Genomic DNA, 14687 nt, shown 5'->3' with positions numbered 1-14687 from the left:
CAGGGAGCAGAACCGGGTCCGCGTCAAGGAGAGCAATGAGCCTCCCAAACCTCCTCTAGTGACCACAGGTGCGTTACACCGCCAGGGAGCGCAGGAGGCGGAGCGCTGGTCCGAGGCCCCGCCCCATCAAGCCCCGCCCCCATAGTGCGCCTCTTGCCCCACCCACCCGGGCTTCGCCCCCGCCCCGCCCCGCCTCCTGGCCACGCCCCCAGGCCCGGAAGCGAAAGCGGCTCCGCGTCTTCCGAGCCGGGTCAGGACCCGGCAGCGCGAGCGGGATTCCGCGTTGCGAGGTTCAGAGCCGGCCGGGCCAGCTCCCGCGGGCGCCATGTCCCAGAACCTTCGGACCGCGCTCATTTTCGGCGGCTTCATCTCCTTGATCGGCGCCGCCTTCTACCCCATCTACTTCCGGCCCCTAATGCGGCCGGAGGAATACAGTGAGTGACCTCTGCCCGCGTGTGGTGACCTAGTAACTCCCAGTAACTCCATGTCCCGTCTTCTCCACGTGGCGACGCGGGCGGATCTCGGCTCCCCTGGGTCTGAATTCTGCTGTGCGCAGCTTTGTGACCGTAGATGCATGACTCAATCTCTAGGATCCTGAGCAAATAACTATTTCTATGATACCTAAAATCAAACCCTCACCTCCCCTGAGACTCAGAGGTGGTCATGAAAGCAGCCTGCACCTAGTAGGTCGACACTCAATAGTAGTTCATACTGACAGTTAACATTAACTGAATGCTTATCATGTGTCCGGTTAGGCATACATTGGATCATTAAATTTTAACCTCATTTTGAGGTAGGTATTGTTACCCGTCATACAGGTGGGGAAACTGAGGCTCAGAGAGGTTGTGTAACATGCCCAAGGTCACACAGCTCGTAAGTGGCAAGGCAGATATTCAGTCCCAGGCCTCTGTCTCCAGAGCTTGCACACACTGCAGCTGAAATGATGATGTTGCGGGGAGACAGATTGAACCCTAATCTTCCTGAGCTTGAAGATGATTTTATTGGCAACTTCATTTCCACTCCCAGAGATGTCTTTGGGCGGAAATGTTCCAAACCTAAACTGCTAACCTGGGTTTTTTAGTTTTTCCTCTCTTTCCTCAAATCTTTTTTCAGATTCTGCTGTCTTCATTTTAAGCTGGTTGCTCACATGACAATGGTGAATATATCCTGGGAGTAATTTTCCTCCTTAATCATTCAAGTCCTATCATACTAAAAGCCAAACTCTCCTTCCTTGAGACCTATACCTCAGCAAGGATTAGCACTTTGATACATCTGAAACCATCTGTCAGAGAAAAAATATTAGGCATTAGAGGCTCATTTTGTTCTCCAGGAAACCTGAATCATCTTGAAGATGGAAGAGGGCCAACCGTGCCCCTGGAGAATATTAGCAGAAGCTGATAGCTTGGCGATTTGAAGGCAAAAGCTCCGTATAAATGCTCTGCCCATTACAAATGCTACAACCTTTGGTTTATGGAGGCAGAGCATTTTAAATACACATTTAAATTCCCTTGTAGCTTCTATTCATCAGCCAAGATTAAAATGGCCTCTGCATTCTGCCTTCCAGCTAGGTACCGTGCCTGGGGGGCGGGGGGGGGGGGGGTGGGGGAGAGGGGGATGTAGGACTGTGTGAAGCCCAGCATAGTCTATTTCCATCATCCTTCCTTATTGGATCCGAGTCACAGGCTGTTTGATGAAGCCTCTAGAATTGAACATGGGACAAGGGCGTCTGCTTTGGGTCCCACTAGAAAAGTTTCAGTTTTGAAGACTAGAGCAGTGGCCTTGAACTGGGGATGACTTTGTCCCCCAGGGGATGTTTGGTTTTATCAAGAGACATTTTGCTTGTCAGAACTGGGGGTGGGGTGGTGTGGGGTGAGTGTGCTACTGGCTGTAGTGCAGTGGTTCTCAACCTTCCTAATGCCGAGACCCTTTAATACAGTTCCTCATGTTGTGGTGACCCCCAACCATAAAATTATTTTCGTTGCTACTTCATAACTGCAATTTTGCTACTGTTATGAATAGTAATGTAAATATCTGATATGCAGGATGTATTTTCATTGTTACAAATTGAACATAATTAAAGCATAGTGATTAATCACAAAAACAATATGTAATTATATATGTGTTTTCTGATGGTCTTAGGCAACCCCTGTGAAAGGGTCGTTCGACCCCCAAAGGGGTCGTGACCCACAGGTTGAGAACCGCTGCTCTAGTGGCTAGAGGCCAGGGATGCTGCCGAACTTTCTGCAGTGCCCAGGACAGATGCTCACGATCACCCAGCCTCAAATGTGAGTGGTGGCAAGGCTGAGAAATCCTGGTCCAGATCAGATGATCAAGGTGTGGGTTTGTGCCCTGTGTCCCAATAGCAGTCTTAAAGGGATACTCTAGAATCCGTGGCTGTCTGAGAAACTTGAAACAGGCAAATCAGGCCTTTTAGGTGCCCGTTTTGTGAGTGGCCACAGTATCTGCATTTTAATTGGAAGGCAGTCTACGCCTGCCCACTTTTATGACTCAGTCTTAATTCATTCGCCCAACTCTTATTTGAGAGTCACAACTGATTTTTTTTTTTAAACAGGTAAATAATACTAAACAACTAGTATTTACTGAAAGTTCCTTATACATACTATGTGTGGCAACCTTCTACGCACTTCCTGTATATTAACTCATTTAGTTCTCATAGCAGCCCTTTGGGGTAGCTGCTATGTGAGCATCATCCCCATTTTATATGTGGGCAAACAGGTCTGGAACAGTTAAGTATTTGTACAAGGACCCACAGTTGATGAGTCATAGATCGGTGCACCAGGGCATGATACTGCCTCTAAGGGAGTGAGAAAAGGGTGTAAGGCAGATGAGGGTCTATAGGATGAGGGCCCTTAAGGTAAGTCCTTAACCTCTCTGAGCTCAGCCTGTTTCCTCATCTGTAGCAGTGGAGCTTACAGACTGACTTTACAGGTTTTGGGGTGTTTTTAATGAGATAACAGGTGTGGAAACACCGAAAACAGTCTTATATTACCCACCCCATAAAAATGTTTAAAAACTAAGGAGCCACGAGGGCAGAGATGTGAGACAAGGAGATTTCGGCAGGTCGACACACCCAGCGCTGGCTGGACTGGCAGGAAACTAGGATCCAGGCAGGAGGTGTTGGTGACAGTGGTAAACCACTGGGAGGACAGAGTTTACATTACTTTCAGCACATTCAACTAGCATTTATTTAGCTTTTAAAAAATAGCTTTTTTTAAACCTGGATTTTAGCTCTGACTGGGAGGCTCAGTTGATTGGAGCATCATCCCGTACACCAAAAGGTTTGGGATTCCATTCCTAGTCAGGGCACATACACTAGGTTTCGGGTTCGATCCCAGTGGGGGTGCCCACAGGAAGCAACTGATCAATGTTTTTATCTCGTACATCGATGTCTCTCTCTCCCTTTCTAAAATCAATAAAATAAAATGAAATGAAATAAAAACATACCCTCAGGTGAGGATGAAAAAAACCCAAAACCCTGGATTTTCGTATTTCCTGTGCACCTGTCACTGGTAGGTGCTGGGTGTACCTGATGGAACAAGACAGTCAGAGCACTTCTCTGTCTCACTTCACCTTCATTCTACCCACCTCCTCTACCCACTGCTCGGGCTCTGAGCTGGTCTCCCTACTTCCACCAGGCCCCAACTACTACCCATTCTTTACCAGTAGCCACGGTGGTCTGTCTGCTTACTTTTTATTGCTGATTTCTGCCTTATTTGCATCTGTAGTCAAGGAATGTGGACTGTGATTTTGATTCTTTAATATTGGTGAAGATTTGCCTTGTGGCTTGGCACAGATCAATTTTTACTAATGTTCTCTGTGTTTGGAATGCTGTCTAGTCTCTGATTGTTGGATACAGGTTCTACATATGTTGGTTACAGATCAAGCTTCTTAACTCTTTTAGATATCTTGAGGCCATGTTATTGGGTGCACATAATCTAGAATATTCTGGAGAATTGTTTTCAGTTGTCATTATATAAGGGTCTTTACCCCAGATATTCCCCTCCCACTCTTTATCTGATATTATAGTTAATCAGCTTTCTTTAGGTTAGTATTTTCCTGGTATATCTATCCTCTTATAGTCAGCCTTTATTTTTTTGTTGTTATTGTTGATACTCACTCGAGGATATTTTTTCCATTGACTTTTAGAGACAGTGGAAGGGAGTTAGGGAGGGAGAGAGAAAGAGAGAGACAGAGACAGAGAGAGAAATGTCAATGTGAGAGAGGTACATTGAAAAGTTGTTTCCTGCATGTGCCCTGACCAGAGCCAGGGATCAACTCTGCAACCCAGGTGCCCTTGTCCGGGAATTGAACCTGAGACCCTTTGGTGTGTGGATTGAGGCTCAAACCACTGAACATACCGGCCAGGGCTAAACTGGATTTGTAATCCAATCTGATTATCTCTTTAACTGTTGCATTGAATTCATTTTCATTGTGTTTACTATTATGTTTACTTCTATTTTCTCCATCTTATTTTGTGTTTTCTATCTCTATACTTCCTTTTTCTCCTTTTGTGCCTTAACGCTTTATTTTTTTCTCTCCTGTACTATGTAGTTTAAAAGTTTTCCATTTTATTTTTATTATTTTATGATTATTGTTTAAAGTTAGTTAATATCTTTACCCACCTATGAAATATACAAAGACCTTAGCACGCCTGAGCCCCATCCTAGTCTTATGTATAGCCTCAGTCCTACCATGTGCTTGATGCTCCCTAAATCACGGTGTGTCTACAGTCGCTGATCATTTCTCTTCACCCACATTCTTTAGGCATCAGTCCTTCTTGCATCTCACTCCTTTCGAGTTTCAGCTTTCTTCATTCTGAAATACATCTTAATATTCCTTCGGTGAGACTTTGTAACTGGAAAAATTCGTTCCTGTTTGTCAGAAAGTATAGAGAACCAGGTCTTCTGCTGTGGCTGTTGTCATGCCATTTGTTTTTTGAATTTGATCATCTCGCTTGATTCCAATACTTCAGTAACCCTCTGCCTCCTCAGAGTCCAGCCAGGGGAGGATCACTGAAGCATTTGAATTGGGAGAACGAGGTGATGAGATTCATTCTTTGTAGGCGTTGCTCTGTAATGTGAAGGAGGGCTGGGCGGGTCCTGGCTAGAGGCAGGAAGGCCAGGCATAGGAAGGCTGTACATCCTGTGGGCACAGGAGAGCAGGGAGAAGTGACTGGAGCCGGAACCAGGGTGGTGGCTCTGGGACTGGGAGGAAGTATTGATTTTAGGAGCTGTAGTTAAGAAGTACACGCTACATGGATTTGTGACTAAGTAGCCACAGGGAAAGGGAGGGAGAGGAAGGAGAATGGCACCCAGCTTTCTGGCTCCAGCCTCTGAGGAGATGGTGGTGCAGGTCATTTAGTCAGAAACCCAAGAAGGAATCAGTTCTGGGGGTGAGGACGAGCCAGTTGCATTCGGGGTGTGCTGAGTTTAGGTGTCAGGATGTGCTCTTGGAGATTTCCCAGAGGCAGGGGGAGGTGCCAGTCTGGAGCTGAGGTCCTGGGTCCGAGCAGGAGCTAGACATGCAGTGTCATCAGCAGTGGATGGGGTCAGAGTCACTGAGGTAAGAGCTCCCAGGCAGCATTCAGAGATTGAGAGGGACAAACTGGCTGAGGACCAGAGTGCTGGTGGACACTGATAGAGCAAGCTGTCAGGAAAAGGGAGCCCTCAGAGGGGACCAAGAAGGGGTGCCCAGAGCGAAAGCATTTAAACCAGGAGAAGCTGTAGTCACAAGCCCCATGAAGACAGCTCTTCATGAAAAGGGGTGTGGTCAGCAGGGTCACGCTTTTTGGAGACAGGAAGATAAGTGAAAATAGCCATTATCTTTATTTTTTTAAAAAGGTAAAGGTCATAGATGATTTTGTTAAGAATGCTTTAGGCGGTTTGGTGGTGGGCAGAAAGCAGATTGCAGTGGATTGAAGAGTAAATAGTGTATTAAGTTGACTAAAGGTGTCTGACTGTACGGGGAAGAGCATGACAAAGTGTATTTGCAGCAGGTCCAGGAGTCTAGGAGGGAAGGGAGAGCCAAAAGAATCTCTGGACAAAGAAAGATGCTGGAGAGAGAAGACAAGCTATAGAGTGGGAGGGGGCATGGGGTCGTGAGACCAGATGGAGGAGAGAGCCTTGGACGGGAGGCAGGACCCTTCTGTGAGCTCAAGAGGAAGGGCAGGTGTGGACGCAGCTAAATTAGGTTTGATGTTGGGAAGCTGTGGGCACTTCAGGTGATGACTTCTGTCCGCTTTGTAATACAGGAGGTCGGGTCGTCTGTCAGTGGGGGAAGCACAGACACCAGCCAGGCACTCCTTCCTTGAAACCCTCCTGTCTCTGGGCTTCTGTGACTGCCCGCTCCGCCAGTCCTCTTGGTTTTGCTCTTTTGCTCCTGCCTTTCAGCCACTCCTTTCAGCCTCTCCTGTTAGGTCTTCCTCTCTGACTGTCCCTCAGACGTTTATATTCCTTGCGATTCCGGGCAGACCTAGGAGAAACCCACAGTTCTTGGAAGGGCAGGGCAGACATCCAGTCCTTGAGAATTGCCAACGTTGGAAAGGGAGGGGCCGAGGCCATGTAGGCTCAGGTGTGAAGTCAGCATGGGCCATTCAGCTGGGCTAGCCTGACTGATGCTGGCCAGCTCGGGTCCGGGGAGTGCGGGGTCAGGGAGGTTCCAGGGCCTCTGCTGGAATAAGACTCAGTGCAGCAGAAAAGAGAAGGCTGCTGAGGTAAAGTCAAGCCCAGGAGATCTTCCATACAATCAGGCAAGTCTGTCACAAGACTGCCTCATGGGATTTCACGTCCACATTCACTGTGATCTTCAGCTCTTTCACTGACTCAGCCAGACTTGACTCAGCGTTATGTGAAGTGCAGGTCAGTTCTGCACGTGCTAGGTCGGTTCTGAAGTGAGCACTGGGACGATGCAGTTGGCCTTCATGGTCAGTGATCCCAGACAAGAAGTATGGAGACCATTGTGCTTCTGAGGGAATCCCAGACGTGCCTTTTAGCTTTCATCCTGTTGGCAAAGCATGGCTTGTCTGAAGAGCCCATCTTCAGGGCCGAGAACAGATGCTGTAGCTTGAAGCCTAATCTGTCTTCATATAGCAGAACTAGACAGTGATTCTGAATAAGGCCTTTTCAAGCAACCTGTCTATGGCATTTTAGGCCAGCCTGTGAAATGAGACAGAGTCAGATCCTTTTCTGCGGTCCTGCTCATTTTGAAATTTATTAGATCTGCAGAAGCATACAATCATAGTTTTGTAGAGACCCTGTGCTCCTTGTCCTCTCATTTACGTAGGGGGCTTGTCCAAGGTCACATAGCATATTGCTGGGTGGACACGCCCCTAACTCCCCAACCTTGTCTGCTGCTTACTGCTGCGCTTCTCACCTGACAGCGAGGAGTGTTTAATAGCAGAGCGCGGGTTACATGTAAGAGCCGCGAGAACCTCAGTTCTCCTACCTCTCGGTTGTGTTTGCTGCACCTCGCTGCTCCCAACTAGCAGTATATTGTACAGAGTCCGAATACAGTTACACGAAATCACTTGGTGTGCAAATCATACCAGAAGGGCTTTTTCCCTATCACATGCGAGGTGCTTAGAATATGCTTTTTATTCCTTCCACCGTGGAGTCCAATGAGATGCACAGACAGACAAGTCTCATTTTCTAACCAGCATTACAGAGCTCTCTGGATTCCACTAGACTCTGGTGAGGAAGCAGAAGTGTTTACGGGGTTGGGAGGAGCCAGTGGCTCTAGTGGCCGTTTGGTCCCCTCAGCTGCTGGCTCACACTCACATTCGCCGCCAGAGCCTGTCTAGTTCTGGATCACCCCGTGTACATCTGGATGATGAACGTGTCCAGGCAACAGCAGCAGATGGGAGCCTGGGAAAGTAGTTTTTAAAATTTATATCTGCTATTTGCAAAAAGCTACTTTGAAGTAATCATCATGGAACAGTCACAGTGTTGTTGACTTCCTTACACTTGTTTTGCAGTTGTGTATTTTTGTTATTAAAAAAAGAAGAGAAAAGAACAACAGAAAAGACCCAAGAATTGTGCAATAAATTCCTGTCTATCCTTCACCTAGATTTACCAGTTACCTTTTTTTTTTTTTTAAATCCTCACTCATGGATTTTTTAAAAATTGATTTTTAAAGAGAAAGGAAGGGAGAGGGTGTGAGAGAAACATCGATGTGAGAGAGAAACATCGCTGACCAGGGATTGAACCCACAACCTAGGTATGTGACCTGACTGGGAATCAAACACGCAGCCTTTTGGTGTACAGGTCGACACTTCTAAGGGACCTAGCCCCCTGGCCAGGGCATCAGTTAACATTTTGCTACATTTGCTTTCTCCCCCAAATGTAAAATATAACAAATCTATATCTACATATACATAGAGACACATATACATATATAATTATATGTATGATTAGTAGAATTATTACTGTTGTTTTACTGAACCATTTAAGAGTAAGTTAAATATGCGAGTTCTCATTCCTAAACACCAGCATGTATTTCCTATGAACAAGGACGTTCTCTTACATAATCACAGTACAGTTACCCAATCCAGGTAATTTAATATCGATACAATGCTATTATCTAATATTTAGCCGACAACCAAATGTTGCCATTTGTCTCATTACTTAGGTTGTGCGTTGCTTTTATTTTAGCTGCTTATTGGCAGGAGGAGATGGGGTTGGGGGGTCCTAAGGTCATAGTCTACACCTGGACAATATGGCCATTAAATATAAAGATATGTTTTCATTTTTAAAGACTTAAAAATTATTAGGTGACCTCTTTTACTACCATACAAAAACCTCCTGGTCTGCATGCATTACCAGCTTAATAATGCACCTTGGCCCTGCGACTAAGAGGTAAGAATCCTCAATTAAAACTACAAATCAAACCACTGCCTTAACACCAGGGGGCAGAATCGGGCTTGCTGAGACTCAGAACGGTGCCTTTTCCAACCGGCATTGCAGAGCCCCAGGCCCAGGATCACATATTTGCGTTTTAATCATTTCACTCAAGGTAGAAGCACACACTCATTGCTGAAAAGTCAGTCATTAGCTTATTCTGATCTGTTCCCATAGTTAAACCCCCTGACTTCTGCGTTGCCCTTTTCCTGAGGTTTATAGCCATCTGCTATTTCTCTAATGATAACACAATAGAAACCTAACTGTCAGCCTCATCAAGAGGTACTTGCTAAATCCTGAGGGACCAGTTTGTTTTCCTTTAGCGCATTCTGCATTCACAAACAGTGTCTTCGTGTAATATCGTGAATTTATATAAGACTGCTCTGGCCTTAGAGTATTTATAAAACATTAATGGATTGAAGAACCAGGCGTGTAGATGGGCTGCTAATTCCGGTTATCAGTTGTTAGGAACTGGTTCAGCAAATCGGTTTAAATTGCCTGTCCAAGCCATTAAAAAAAAAAGAAGAGGTGGTTGCATAAGGACAAGGATTATAAAGTGATTATGGTCTATTTAAATTAAATCCTCAGCCTCTCCAACCTCATTAGCAATTAGCAAGAATGTGTGAGGACAGGGATTCCTTTCTCTTTACTCGGTTCTCCATCGCATTATAAGAGCTTAGACACAGTTAGTCATTCTGTCCTTGCCTCAAAAGTCAACTTCCTGTGATGCTTGGCAGTCCGCCCGCTGCTTTGGCTTTGCAGTACCTGCCTCTCAGAGAATGTGTTCGGTACACCAGGATGTCTGATTTCCTTACATCCGTAGGTCTAGCAATCAATTGATCTGGCAATCAATTTTTTAAAAAACTCACTTCCCTCTTCCTTAATACTAGAGAATAGACCTTTTAGATGTGGAAAAATGTATCTTTTTTGTTTGTTTGTTTTTGTTAATCCTCACCCGAAGATATTTTTTCATTGATTTTTAGGGAGAGTGGAAGAGAGAGGGAAAGAGAGAACATCGATCTGAGAGAAACACATCAATTGGTTGCCTCCTGCAGGAGCCCCAACAGGGCCCAGGCTAGGGAGGAGCCTGCAACCAAGGTATGTGCCCTTAACCGGAATCAAACCCAGGACCATTTGGTCCCCAGGCCACTGAGCCAAATGGCTAGGGTGAAAATTATGTATTTTTGTTCCTGGCACAATCAAGGACAGTATAGTCTTTAACTCACTAGCATTTCCTAAGAGCACGTTTGAGATACATCCATACTTCGAGACTTCCATGTTGACACTGGGGTAGGGCCCAGTCTTTTAGGACTTTAACCTCTTAGGAAATGAGATCACCTGTTGAGTTATATTAGAAAGACTTATGCCTTAAACCAGGGGTGGGGAACCTTTTTCTGTCAAGGGCCATTTGGGTATTCATAACATCATTCTCGGGCTATACAAAATTACCCTGCTATATTTGGTCAAACGTCTAATTAACTCACCCTTAATGCCTTGGCAGGGCCAGATCAAATGATTTCAGAGGCCTTATAGGGCCCTCAGGCCAGACGTTCCCCACCCTGCCTTAGAGGCTCCATCGTCATCCCCTCGAGGTGGAAGAAGTCTTTGGCACATCTTGGTCCAGAGGGTCTTGGTTGCCGTTCTTTTCACAGAGGCCCAGGAGACCACGGCCGGCCATTGTCTGTAATGGGCCTCATTATGCTCTGTCTTCTCTGTGTCCCTCTTAGAATCGGATATCAAGATTCACGTCATCCCTAGTTCCCAGTTGTATATTGGCCAAAGCAAAACTTAGCATTGATAAAACTATCAGGCAGGTCACTTAGGATTGACTTTCTGCCACATCGCCGGAGAAGCAAATTCAATGACTATTGGCTTGGGCAAAACCCTGTTTCCTATACCTTTATGCTTGTGTAACTTCATGAGAATTCAGAGGCCAGAATAAAGAAAATGGCCTAATATTAAATAAGAGCTAAATGTGGATTTAAAGAAACACTGTCAGCCTGATTACAACGAAGGTCTGATTACAACACTTAATTACTGTAATTTAGTAGTAAACATCCTTTGGCTCCAAGCCTTTCCCCTGAAAAGCCACCATTTGTTTTTCACGATACTTAGAATAATAAGTCTTTGTCTTCTCAGGCCTTGGGTTTATTCTAAACCACTCAGAAAGACGTGTCAGGGTGCTTGAAGCCCACAGATATAAAACGCCCAATTTCTCATGGCCCTTGCCTGTTGGACATCGCCAAAGAGATCCGCCAAGCTGCTGTAGCTAACATGCACTGTCTAATTGGCACAGCACCTGCAATCAATTAGGGAAGCTTCAATTACCCAAACCAAAGCCACCCACCCAAAGATTAATTTTCTGCTCTATTTCCTATCAAAAACATAGCATATTTAGCTCTGGGCCTACTCCTTCAGTGGAGTACATTTTAGACATATAAACTACATCATTTTCTGTTAATTGTACTTGTTCCTTCAATTCAGCAGCCTTCCCCTCATAATATCACGCCCACCAGTTCTTTCAAAATTGTTTTTTCGGTTGTTTTGTTGCCTTTCCAAAAATGCTGAGCACGCAGAGAAGAGATGTTAGTTGGGAGCTTTTCTCTTGAAATATGGCTTGCTTGCTTTTCCTGAAAATAACCAGGCTTTTTGCTATAGGATCTGTCTGCCATAACATGAAAACTTTTAGTAATGGCATCTCTGAATTAAAAGCACTCATATAAAGTGGTTTCTAGTTGTCCTGTCGTCCCGTGTAAATACAAGGCTTTCCACCACCAAGTCCTGTCTCCCCTTCTTGCTAAAAAGTAATTTTTCTGTTGTGTTTCTCAGAAAAGGAACAAGCTATAAACCGGGCTGGTATTGTTCAAGAAGACGTGCAGCCACCAGGTAAACTTAAAAATCAAAACAAAGTCTCAGTTGTACTGGTGTGTGTGTGTGTGTGTGTGTGTGTGTGTGTTTGCTTTGCAGCGGGAGAAATTCCAGTTAGAGGCTGGATTGTGATTTGCTTCGTATTTCACGACAGTTGCCACCTCATAGGTGCCTCCTCGAGATTTCATTTTAATATTTCCCTCCAGAATATTCTTTGCAAGTTTGCACTCTTCTCTTTAGCCTTTGATAAGTAGGCATAAAAGTGTAACATGTACAATTAAATATGGAGGGAGAATAGCTGTTTCGCAGACTTTTTTACCATGCACCTATTTAAACACTACTGTCACTGTTTACTCGTGAGCTGTTTTAATTGATGCGGGATTCTGCTTTGTACAAAAGCTCAAAAGTTCCCTTTATGGCTGGATGGTTAGTTACTTTAAGATGATCCAAGTTGGCTGAGAATGAGAGGTTTCCAGCCTATTAACCCAAACTCTTGTAATCTGCGGCAACATTCTTTTTTATTTCGTTTTTAAGTAGGCCAGAGGCATATCTTCCTGTTTGGGGCCTTTTCTGAGCCATTTAAAAGCCTCTCGTGGCTGCCATGGCTTCCCAGCCGTTCATTCCAGGGCTCCGGCAGCTTGCCGCCTTCTCAGACTGCATGTCAATTGCACAACCCAATTCTGATGTCATTTTGTTTGTTGGGGGTTGAGGGAAGTGATAGGAAGTTTAAAAATGAACCCTGTTTTTATTCATGTTTCCTCCTATAGGGTTAAAAGTGTGGTCTGATCCATTTGGCAGGAAATGAGAAGGCTGTCACCAGCTCTGATTATGAAATTAGACATCTTCATGCTCTCCATTCTGCAGCAAGTGCGATAAATCACCTCATATAGAGAGACGGCTGGAGAAGAAAACTGTAATGCCGTAAACATTACTGTGCACAAGGACTAATACTTCCCTTCTTAATACCCAGAGAACCCTGGAACAAATCACACCATTAGGAAGGTTTTCGTGATTCGCTTTACTTTCTACAAATGAAGCTGCCTCACCCAGCTGTGTTTGGAGAGCTACTTATTATTCAGTCTCTACTTCTTACCCAACCGTGTGCTGTGATATGAATACAAGCAACCAGGAGACCTGGGAGGATCCGAGTCTGTTGTGCTATCTTCCAAGTAGAAGATTTCAGTGAAAACCTACCATGCTGAGGAGCCTCAGGTCTCTCTGAGAACGTTAAAGTTGATAAAACTCTTTAAGGACAACCTGCATTGTCCTCTTTAAGAATAAACAGTTCAGATGAACTAACTCGCCAAAGGTGGCTGCGTATTGGAAAATAAATGCATAGGAATCAAGTCAAACTAATGTGAATGCATGCATAGTAGGCATCAGTGTTGAATTAATAGAAGTGAAACTGGGCATATTAAAATGATTTCTTTTTACTTGACAACGGTCTAGGTTCCTTTGTAAATCCTTTCTTATAAATGCACTAAATTATAACAATGAAGTGCTTTTTGACTAGATTATATTTGACTAGATATTTGAGTGGGAGGTGTTTGTCAGTTTGTATACAAGTAAACATTTTAAAGGTAAATAGCAAATTTGTTGAGACAAATACTCACTGAATGTGATTCTCTGACAGGTGCCTCACCAGGAGCTGCGAAAGGAGCATGAGAATACTCACCTCTCTCTCTCGTGCTCATTCTGGCCCCTACTAGATTATATGTGCTTTTGAAAAGACACATCTTTTCCAGTTATAGATTTCTCAGAGTGCCTTGCATATTACTGTAGTCTCTATTTTATTTTTTAAAAAATTTTATTGATTTTTTTACAGAGAGGAAGGGAGAGGGATAGAGAGTTAGAAACATTGATGAGAGAGAAACATTGATCAGCTGCCTCCTGCACACCCCCCACTGGGGATGTGCCCGCAACCAAGGTACATACCCTTGACTGGAATCGAACCTGGGACCTTTCAGTCCGCAGGCCGATGCTCTATCCACTGAGCCAAACCTGTCAGGGCTCTGTAGTCTCTCTTTAGATGAGCTGCCTGATGACATAATTTTATTATTGTGAACTGGGAGTTTGCTTAACAGACAACTGGCTGGATTCTGTAATTACTGTCAAAAAGAAATAGGATTGCATGGATGGACATGGAGAGAATTATGCTAAGCGAAATAAGCCAATCAGAGAAAGAGAAAGTATCCCATGATCTCACTCATATGTGGAATCTAATGAACAAAATAAACTGATGAACAAAATAGATCCAGAGACAGAAGCATTGAACAGACTGTCGAACCTCAGAGGGAAGGTGGGAGGAGATCAACCAAAGAACTTGCATACATAACCCATGGACACAGACAGGGTGGTGAAGGCCTGGGGTGGGGGTGGGGAGTGGGCTAGAATAGGTCAAAGGGGGACATATGTAACACTTTGAACAATAAAGATTAGGAAAAAGAAATAGGATTATTCCAAAACCAAAGTCATCATTTTTGGTAGGATTCTCCTAACATTTAATTGACTTATAGTTAACAACACAATAAAAGAAGTTGGCTCATTCCGGGTACAATTTGACCACTCTTTTCCTTGGAGGGGCCACCAGGAAGTTGTGTAACTTAAAGTCCAATGTTCTGTGGGTGCTTAATTGACATTTCTTTATGACTGAGGCAAGCGCGTGTAGCATCTGCTTTGGATGCTCTCCAGGCTGAGATGACTGTCTCGGAGAACTTTGGGGCCTGGGCTGCCAGTTTGTCAGATGAAACAGACTCAGTTTAGTCTCCTGAGTGGGATCTTTGTCCTGGCCTTGACCCTGCCCTTGGTTCACCTCTTCCCCGAGATAAAGGGGGCTCTCTTGTTCTGCTCAGCTGCCTTGATGTTTATAAAAGGATCACTCTTCCTGTTGTCAGAGGGGTAACG

The 14687-nt window shown here is 44.7% G+C and overlaps 1 protein-coding gene across 1 annotated transcript; it reads left to right on the top strand.

Annotated features, from left to right (window-relative positions):
• The first annotated feature begins 228 nt into the window (after window positions 1-228).
• Window positions 229-13224, top strand: SMIM20 (small integral membrane protein 20). The gene is made up of 3 exons (XM_070410900.1): window positions 229-434; window positions 11745-11801; window positions 12551-13224. Exons 1-3 carry the CDS (start codon window positions 326-328, stop codon window positions 12586-12588), a joined length of 204 nt encoding a protein of 67 aa, XP_070267001.1. The 5' UTR covers window positions 229-325; the 3' UTR covers window positions 12589-13224.
• The last annotated feature ends 1463 nt before the right edge of the window (window positions 13225-14687 follow it).

The sequence above is a fragment of the Myotis yumanensis genome, unplaced genomic scaffold (genome assembly GCF_028538775.1).
Source record: "Myotis yumanensis isolate MYYU_CA2020_CCGP unplaced genomic scaffold, mMyoYum1.0.hap1 SCAF_1, whole genome shotgun sequence".
NCBI classification, from domain to species: Eukaryota; Metazoa; Chordata; class Mammalia; order Chiroptera; family Vespertilionidae; genus Myotis; species Myotis yumanensis.
This window is presented reverse-complemented; position numbering and strand designations above follow the sequence as displayed.